This window comes from Rutidosis leptorrhynchoides, chromosome 9 (assembly GCF_046630445.1).
Source record: "Rutidosis leptorrhynchoides isolate AG116_Rl617_1_P2 chromosome 9, CSIRO_AGI_Rlap_v1, whole genome shotgun sequence".
Lineage (NCBI taxonomy): Eukaryota > Viridiplantae > Streptophyta > Magnoliopsida > Asterales > Asteraceae > Rutidosis > Rutidosis leptorrhynchoides.
In genome coordinates, this window is record NC_092341.1 from 255,277,371 (window position 1) to 255,288,019 (window position 10,649).

The following is a 10,649-nucleotide window of genomic DNA, read 5'->3' on the forward strand; positions in this document are numbered from 1 at the left end:
TTCTGTTCATACAAGACTCAGCAAACACTATTGTTTAGGTTAGTTATACGAGTAATTGTTAAAAAGTTATACAACAAAATTAGAAAAAGCATGAGACAGATACATATAGTAGGCAGTTCGTATTTGAAGAATTCAACTTGGTCTGTAGTGTTTTCCCTGCAGCTGGGGCTGTTAATACTTTTGGGTTGTGTTATGATTGCTCTTACTTTATCGTATATAGCAACGTTGAAAAAGACGCGAGACGTTGTCGAGACGATCGAGACCTTAAAATGTCGAGATGGGGTCGAGACGGTCAAGACGGACGTTGAATGACGTTGACTTTTATATATATAAATATATATATATGCACATATTTTAAAGCCAAAAAACCTTCGTTGACAAGTTTGTACCTATAATCGTTATTATTGTTAATATAATACAAAAGAGTAACACTAAACTACATCAATTTTGATCAATTTGACCGACTTTTGACGGATTTTAACCGAACTTTCGATTTTTGACCGGCGTTGACCCAACCTTTCTCACATTTGACCCGGCTTTTGACCGTTGACCGACTTATTAGAAGACGGGACGGGGTCGAGACGGGCTAGTCACCAAAACGCCGTAACGAGCTTCGCAACGGACGTCGTTTACATATAGTACCCATGTTTATTTTCGTGTTGGTTTTACGGTCGCGTTCTAGAATTACAGTTGTTATTTGATGATTAATGGAGTAGAATTTTTGACCAATTTAAGGTCGTCTCTGTTAAGTTAAATCACATGTATATTCCACGTACACCAATGATCAAGTTAGCATGTCATTCTATGTAACAGCCTAAATGATACTGCAACTACTGGTCCATATAAAGAAGAAACGGTAATCCTTTTGGTGGTTCACATTTGTTAGTGGTCATGATACATTTGGAAGTCTACCCTTGTAGCAGTTAACAGTTATAAAAGACCAGTCATACATACAATTTACAATTTACAATTTATTATCAAATGAATACAAGCAAAAATATCAAGCACACCATGTTCACCTTAAGTTTACCATTATTCTTTTATTTCCTACTCATTTTGTCCTCCACCATAACCATGAGTCAACTACACATCGGCGATCACTTACTCCTTAACTGTAGTTCATCCACCCGTTCCAACTCTGAATCCAACCAGACATGGGACGGTGATGAAAATTCTAAATTCTTGCCTTCCGATATCAACAAAAAAACCTCCTTTTCATCCGATGCTTCTAGTTCTATCCAATATCCTTTAGTCCCTACAGTCCCTTATCTCACTGCTCGAATTTTTAATGCCACTTCATTCACATACACATTTCCAGTTTTCCGAGGGCCCAAATTCATTCGTCTATATTTCTATCCGGCTACTTACTCTGTTTTCAAGCCAAACCAATCTTTCTTCTCTGTTTCATCTAATGGCTACTCTCTTTTAACCAACTTTAGCCCTTTTCTAACTTCAAACTACATGAACACAACTCACTTTGTAAAAGAATTTATCATCTATGTAAAAGATGAACAAACCCTACAACTTATGTTTACTCCCTCAGCCAATTCATACGCATTCATCAATGGTATTGAGATCCTTTCAATACCAGAAGATTTGTACTATAAAGTAACCATTATTGATTATGACACAGCTCTTGAAAATATGTACCGGCTAAATATTGGTGGGAGACAAATATCCCCTGAAGATGATACGGGTATGTACCGGTCATGGGAACAAGATAATAACTACATATATGGAGGAGCATATGGGTGGACACCTGTTTATAACTATTCGATCGTGTATACAACGGAGACCCCTGATTTTACCGCACCAGAGATAGTTTATCGAACCCAAAGAAGCATCGGCGATCAATCTGAGCGGTACAATCTGACATGGATACTACCTGTTGATTCTGGATTCTATTACATGCTCAGGTTTCATTTTTGCAACATTAAAGCAGAATACTCAATAGAAGGTGAAGTGGTATTTAGTATTTTCATTAACAATCAAACTGTTGAGAATATGGCTGATGTAGGCTACTGGACTGACGGTACCGGGTATCCCGTTTCCATGGATTATGTTGTGTTTGTCAGTGACGCAGATGGCCGCAAAAGCAATAAGGATTTGTGGCTCGCGTTACATCCTAATAACATTTCAAGTAATTATTCTGACGCTTATTTGAATGGTCTAGAAGTCTTCAAGGTGATTAAGGGTGTTATACTTTCGATCCCTCCCCCATTGCAAAGCCCAACGTCTTCCATGAAAGTGAACAAGAAGAAGGTTCAACCGTACGCAAAGATAATTGGAAGTGTCGGGGGAGGGTTACTATTGTTATCCGTTATACTTTTAATTGTTTTCTTCCTGCAAAGACGAGTCAAACCATATAGTACCACTAACGATAAGTCATCCTTGGGTCGAAATTTTAGCAACTCACCACTGTCATCCAATCAATGCCGTCTTTTTTCTCTTACCGAACTAAAAGTTGCAACCGATGAATTTAATGATAGTTGTGTAATTGGCAGAGGAGGGTTCGGTAAGGTGTACAAAGGGTACATGGACAACGCTACAACCACCGTTGCAATCAAACGGCTTAGTACATCATCAAAGCAAGGTTTTAATGAATTCAAAACAGAAATACAGTTGATGTCTAAATTACATCATGTCCATTTAGTGTCTTTAATTGGATATTGTGATGATAATGGTGAGATGATACTCGTGTATGATTCCATGGCACGCGGGACCCTATGAGAACATCTCTACAAGACGAACAACCCTCCTTTATCGTGGAATACACGTCTTGATATTTGTGTTGGAGCCGCCAAAGGGTTGAATTATCTCCACACGAGTGAAAAGCGTACAATAATTCATCGGGATATCAAGTCGACAAATATCTTTCTAGACGAGAATTGGGTTGCTAAAGTGTCTGATTTCGGTTTGTCAAAAAAAGGCTCTGAGGATCTGATGCAGGATTGCCTAACAATAGCAAGTGGGGCCAAGTTTACCAACGTAGGTCCAAGAATGTTCAAGTGGGCCTGCAGGATTTCTTAGAATGGCATGAGATAATTGAAGACTGATTGGGCCAGGGGTGATTTGGGCCATGACTTGAAAAAGAGGCAAAGAAGACCTTTGGTTTACTCAACTATTCAGTTACCTATTATGTTATTTTATTTCAGTATTTAAGAAGTTCTTGGAGTGGTGGACTGATCAGTTTTTTCTGAGATTACTGTTATCATGAAATAAAAAAAGCCACAGGCTTCTTGTCTACCTTGTTCTTGTTATCTATTTGTGTTCACCATAGTGTGGGACATTATTTGGTATCTAGAGCACAGGTTATGGCTGAACACATGCATCGTGGAGGTTACCGTCGAGTACCACATCGCCAACATGCCACTAGAGGCGGCGATGTTGATCCAAGGGATGCTGAAATTGATCGGTTGAATAGAAGAATTGCTGAGCTAGAGTTCGATCGTGATCATGACTTTGCGGGGAGTGACTCAGATCGCTCCAGTGATCTGTCTGATATGAATCCTTTCGCCAATGCGCCGAGAGGATTCCAAAGGGGTATTCGTGATGATCCGCTACGGAACCTGGGAGTAAAGATTGAGATTCCTGAGTTTACGGGTGTCTTGCAACCTGATGATTTTCTTGACTGGCTAAGTACGGTGGAACGCATCTTTGATTTGCGTGACGTTCCCGAGCACTTGAAGGTCAAGTTAGTCGCAATAAAGTTAAGAAAGCATGCTTCGTTGTGGTGGGATAATGTTAAAAAGAATCGAGCTTTAGCAGGGAAATCAAAAATCGAGACGTGGGAAAAGATGAAGAAGTTGTTAAAAAACAAATTTCTACCAGGAAACTATCGACAGGAAGCGTTCTTGGAGTACCATGCACTTCAACAAAAGTCCTTAAGAGTTGAAGAATTGATTAGGGAGTTTGATAAGCTACGCATTCGGTGTGATTCAAACGAAGAAGAAGAGCAGTTGATTGCAAGATTTTTGGGAGCCTTAAACCCAGAAATTTCAAACGTGGTAACTTTACAACCATTCTGGTCGTTTAATGATGTGTGCAAGTTAGCTTTAAAAGTTGAGAAGCAATTAATCAGAGGCAAAACCTGAGCTCCTTTTTCACGATTTCCACATGTTAACAAGGTTAGTCCAGTAACGGTTGAAAAAGGAAAACGAGAACAACCATCATCTAGTGTTGGTCCCAATAATAAAGCTAATGACGTCCGGGCTCCTCGATGTTTTAAGTGTAATGGAATGGGTCATTACTCACGTGACTGCCCAAACCAACGCACCTTTACCACGGGGGACGATCATGACGAACCAAAGTATGATACTGAAGAAGATGAAGGGGACACGAAACTAGATCAGGAGGAGTTAGTCTACCCCGATCAAGGAGAAGCGTTAGTCGTGCAACGAGCTTTAAATGTTATCCCCATACCTACAACTGATGAACATTCTTGGCTACGAAATAATATTTTTCGAACTCGGGTCACCGCCGAGGGAAAGGTATGTAATATGATTATTGATGGTGGTAGTTGCGAAAACGTGGTATCAAATGAGATGGTGGAAAAGTTGGGTCTAAAGGCGGAAGATCATCCTGAACCATATCAGTTGACTTGGTTAAAGAAAGGAAATCGCATAAAGGTGACAAAAAGGTGTCTTGTTAAATTCTCAATCGGGAAGAAATACAAAGATGAGGTATGGTGTGAAGTTATTCCGATGGATGCTTGTCACTTGCTACTGGGGCGACCTTGGTTGTATGATCGCAGGGTGAAGCACGATGGGTTCAAAAATACTTACACCTTTGTCAAGGATGGAATTAATGTTACTCTCGCACCTTTGGATGTCCGTAAACCGCAAGAGCATGAGTCTACCCTTATCTTGAACAGGGCAGATTTCGAAGACTCGGCAAAAGCATCCCCCCTCGTTTTTGCAGTAGTCATTGAGGAACCTAACGAAATTCATGAAGTGGTGCCGGAACAGGTTCAAAGTTTATTGTGGGAATTTTCGGATGTCATGCCAGATGAGATCCCACCAGGGTTACCAATGATGCGGGATATTCAACATTGTATTGATTTGATTCCAGGCGCCACTATACCAAACAAACCCGCATACCGCATGAATCCTATAGAATTTGCAGAATTACAGAAGCAAGTAACTGAACTGTTGGAGAAGTGGTTGATACGGGAGAGCATGAGTCCATGTGCGATTCCGGCCCTCCTAGTACCGAAACAAGGGGGAACGTATCGCATGTGTATCGATATCCGAGCTGTCAATAAAATTACCATTAAATACCGTTTTCCTATCCCAAGATTTGATGACTTACTCGATCAACTACATGGTGCCACTATTTTTTCCGAGATTGATCTTAGGAGCGGGTATCATCAAATACGGATGCGGCCGGGTGATGAATGGAAGACGGCATTTAAAACTCGAGACGGACTTTACGAGTGGATGGTCATGCCTTTTGGGCTATCCAACGCCCCGAGCACTTTTATGAGGCTGATGAATCAAGTTTTTAAACCCTTCATTTGACGGTTTGTTGTAGTATACTTCGATGACATTCTCGTTTATAGTTCCACGGTTCAGGAACATTTGGAGCACTTGCGCGAAATATTCTCCACTTTGCGTAACCAACAATTATATGCTAACCGGAAAAAATGTCACTTTCTCACTCCCGAAGTTACATTCCTTGGCTATATTGTTTCAGGCGAGGGCATCCGCATGGATGAAACAAAGATTGAAGCCATTCTGAAGTGGCCGGTGCCAACCACACTACACGACATTCGAAGTTTCCACGGGTTAGCTTCTTTTTATCGCCGTTTTATTCAAAACTTTAGTACTATTATTGCCCCCGTCACAGAATGCATGAAAGGGGGAAAATTTTCTTGGAATGAATCCGCGACTAAGGCCTTTAATGAATTGAAGGCGAAAGTGACCCAAGCACCGGTATTAGCCTTGCCTAACTTTTCAGATGTATTTTATGTGGAATGTGATGCCTCCGGGGTAGGGTTTGGTGGTGTGTTAAGCCAAAATAAGCGACCTATTGCGTTTTTTAGCGAAAAATTAAATGATACCCGTCGTAAATACTCTACTTACGATAGGGAGTTTTATGCCATTGTTCGATGTTTAGAAGCATGGCGTCATTATTTATTACCTTCGGAATTTGTGCTCTACTCCGATCATGAGTCGCTAAAATATATTCATGGGCAACACAAGTTAAACGCACGTCATGCTAGATGGGTTGAAACGTTGCAATCGTATTCGTTTGTTATTAAACATAAATCAGGGGCACAAAATCAAGTTGCTAATGAGCTCAGTCGACGCTATACTTTGTTGTCAACAGTGAGAATTAATGTTTGTGGATTTGAGTCCTGGAAGGATCATTATCCTTCTGATAGAGATTTCAGGTACATATGGGATAAATGTGCTAGTGGATCATACCTCCTATTTGTAATTTGTAATGGCTTTCTGTTTAAAGGCCATAAACTATGCGTACCTGGTGGATCAAATAGGGAAGTGATCATCACCGAGAACCATGCTGGGGGTCTGGGGGGTCATTTTGGTACAAACAAAACTTTGTTACTTGTCAAGTCTGACTTTTATTGGCCTCATATGGAACGGGATGTGAATCGGGTGGTTAGCCGTTGTCGTACTTGCCATATAGCAAAGACTCAAAGTGCTAGTGCCGGATTATATATGCCTCTTCCAGTTCCTTCTAAGCCATGGGAGGATATCAGTCTTGATTTTGTACTTGGCTTGCCACTCACACGAAGACAAAAGGATTCGGTCATGGTTGTTGTGGATCGATTTTCGAAAATGGCTCATTTTATACCATGTGCGAAAACGTTTGATGCAAGCCAAGTTGCTCGTTTATTCTTTGCCGAAATAGTTCGCTTGCATGGAATTCCAAAATCATTAACTTCTGATCGTGACGTGAAATTTATTAGTCATTTTTGGCGCACGTTATGGGCTCGTGTGGGATCTAAGTTGTCGTTTAGTAGCTCTCATCATCTGCAAACGGATGGGCAAACGGAGGTTGTGAATCGAAGTTTGGGGAATTTATTAAGGAGTCTCGTGGGTGATCATCCTAAACAGTGGGATTTAACGTTACCTCAAGCTGAATTTGCATATAACCGTTCTGTTAATCGCACAACGGGTAAAACTCCGTTTGAAATTGTTTATGGCCGAAACCCAACTACTCCGTTAGACTTACACCCTCGGACTACAACTGATCCGGCCAATGTTGAGGGTCGTGAACTTGCTGAACACATTCAAGAGCTGCATAAACAGGTTCACAATCGCATCACTAAGCAAAATAATGTGTACAAGGCGCGGGTTGATAAACATCATAAACAGGTGGTATATAATGTGGGTGATCTGGTGTGGATCCACCTTTGAAAAGAGCGTTTTCCAGCTGGCCGTTTCGGTAAATTAAAGCCTCGAGCCGATGGTCCTTTTCGGGTGTTAGAACGTATTAATGACAACGCATACAAGATTGAACTTCCCGGTCATTATAACGTGTCGGCTTGATGTCGTACGAGGTGTATATAAAATAGTTTATATTTTACTAGGAAAAACTATTAAATACGATACAATTTTACACAAGATATTTATTTATTTATAGAATGGATATACTTAAACCTTGCTACAACACTTATAGGCAGTGTACCTAATCGTACAGTAGTGTAGTTTTTAGTAAGTCCGGTTCGTTCCACAGGGAAATCTTTAAACAAAGCTCAACGCTATATTAGTTTACTTTTATAAAAATACAAATATATATATAAGTAATATTATTATTATAAAGGGGGGTTTTTACCGTTTAATGACCGGTTTGTCGATTTTAAGATTTTAGTCGCAGTTAAAACCTAATGTAAAATATAAAATAAATACAAGACTTAAATTAAAGCGTAAAGTAAATAACGATAATGAAATTGCGAATAATAAAAATGCGATAAAATAAAATTGCGATAATTAAAAAGTACGATAATTAAAAGTGCGATTAAATAACAATAAATAAAAGTGCGATAATTAGAAGTGCAATTAAATATAAAATAAAGGAAATTAAATATGAAATAAAAGAATTATGCTTATTTAAACTTCCGTAATCATGATGTTTGACGTGTTGATTTTAGTTTTATGCTCATGGGTTAATTGTCCTTTGTCCTGGATTATTTAATATGTCCGTATGGTTTTTGTCCATAACAGTCCATCAGTCATAAATATAAAGTGCAAGTGTCCTCATCAAATTATTCTTATACCCGAAGTTAAATATTCCAACTAATTGGGGATTCGAATTGTAACAAGGTTTTAATACTTTGTTTAATGAATACACCAGGTTATCGACTGCGTGTAAACCAAGGTTTTACTACTTTGTTAACAATTACACCAATTACCCTTGAATGTAATTTCACCCCTGTTTTAATTATTCTAGTAGCTATTAATCCATTCCCGTGTCCGGTTAAATGAACGATTATTCGTACATATAAATACCCCGCCCATCGTGTCCGATCGAGTGTATATGGTAATTTATAGGGACGCCCAATTGTAAATCTTTATATTAACATTAACAAACTTTCATTTAGTTAAACAAATATAAAGCCCATTAATAGCCCATAGTCTAATTTCCACAAGTGTCGTTCTTTTGTCCAAACCCCAATTATGGTACAAAGCCCAATTACCCAATTTTAGTAATTAGCCCAACATCATGATTACTTCGTTTTAAATAAGCATAATAATAACTTAGCTACGAGACATTAATGTAAAAAGGTTGAACATAACTTACAATGATTAAAAATAGCGTAGCGTTACACGGACAGAATTTCGACTTACACCCTTACAACATTCGCTAACATACCCTTATTATTAGAATTATAATTAAAATTAAAATTAAAATTAAAATATAAATTATATATATATATATATCGTATATATTGAGAGAAGAGAGATTATAGATTATGAAATTTGATCAGAATTCGGTTTGCTTTATAGCCAGAGTTGAAATTTGGGGCTCCGCGACTCGCGGCAAAATCCCCTTCAAACTCCGCGAGTCGCGGAGAATGTATTTACAGCTCAGTCCTTGGAGTTTTCTCTGCCGACGGTTTTTTATATATAAATATAATATATATATAATTAATATAATTAATTATATATTATATTATATTTATATACATAGTTAACTTGTAATTTTTAGTCCGTTGCGTCGAGCGTTAAGAGTTGACTCTGGTCCCGGTTTCGGATTTTCGAACGTCCTTGCGTACAATTTTATATTTTGTACTTTGCGTTTTGAATCTTGTACTCTTGTAATTTCGAGACGTTTCTTATCAATAATTGGAACCTTTTTGATTGTCTTTTGTTCTTTTGAGCTTTTTGGTCGTTTGCGTCTTCAATTCGTCGAATCTGTCTTTTGTCTTCACCTTTTATTATTTAAACGATTATCACTTGTAAATAGAACAATTGCAACTAAAAGCTTGTCTTTCTTGAGGAATAATGCTATGAAATATATGTTCGTTTTTAGCATTATCAAATATTCCCACACTTGAGCGTTGCTTGTCCTCAAGCAATATTGTCTTGAAATACTAGAATCACTTCTTTATTCTTCACACTTTGTACATCAGTGATTTCTATACGGCGGTATAAACAATGGTAGTAACGATATGGTTTACAGTCCCACATGACTATAAAAATTTAGATCCATTAAGGAAATTGGATCTTTATGAAAACATTTGATCTTTTGAAATCTAGTTTTTACCCTAGATAAGTTTTCTGGAATAACCCTTTACCGGTGTTTGCAACATATTTTTGTGGGTTTGGTGGGTTTCAGATTTGAAAATTTTAGCTCAAAACTTGCGGTTTTGTGTCACCCACTTGCTAACCTTGTATTTGGAAAGCAACACGTCCAGTTTACTTGTCCCGTATATTACCTTTCGGTAAACTACCGTCCGGTTGTAAAGGAAAGCGTTGAACAAGCAACTGTTAAGGCAATGTCCCGTGACATGCTTTTGATTATGGTCTATAACGTGTCGGACGCAATTACTATCCTTGGTAGGAGCAATAGTAAAGCTCACCCTTATAATTTTTCGGTCTGGCACAAGGTCCTGTCTTTGACCATGCTATGCAACCACCGTTCTTACGGTTGACACCCGATTTAGTTCAGGTTACCTAATGAATTCTAGGTGAATTCCTAGGATTTTACGTTCAATGGTAATGAACGCATTGAAAATAGGGTTTTCAGAAAACAAATCGGTTTGTAATTTTGATCAAAATATTTTCTCGTTCAAGCTCGAGTTTAGATATCATTGAATTCCATGAGTTTGTAATTCTCAATCTTTAAGGTCAATCTCTAGGATTGAGTAATATCAGTCTTAAAAGCTGATTTTTAATCTTTAAGGAGATTATCCTTTCTGGGGATCTGATTCATTAGTCTTATCAAGCTAATTTGCACGGTGCCCCCCCATTGTACGAGATAAATCCTTCTCATGGTTAGGATAAATCTGACCACTTGGCGACCCTGTTTAATGCTGAGGTCCGTGGATTTCCTGCTGATTTTAGTGATGACTTTTCTAGATTTTTCGTCAACCTACAGCTGGTCTGGACAACAACTTCATGACCTAAATCAAGAAGCGCGTTTCTTTTTCGGAAGACTTTACTTCCTTTTAATGATGG

General features: G+C 38.5%; 1 protein-coding gene across 1 annotated transcript; it reads left to right on the forward strand.

The window, feature by feature from the left end:
* Nucleotides 1–1,074: 1,074 nt before the first annotated feature.
* On the forward strand, nt 1,075–2,730 carry LOC139868700 (receptor-like protein kinase FERONIA). Its single transcript, XM_071857037.1, has one exon. The coding sequence runs from the start codon at nt 1,075–1,077 to the stop codon at nt 2,728–2,730; it is 1,656 nt and encodes a 551-aa protein (XP_071713138.1).
* Nucleotides 2,731–10,649: the final 7,919 nt, after the last annotated feature.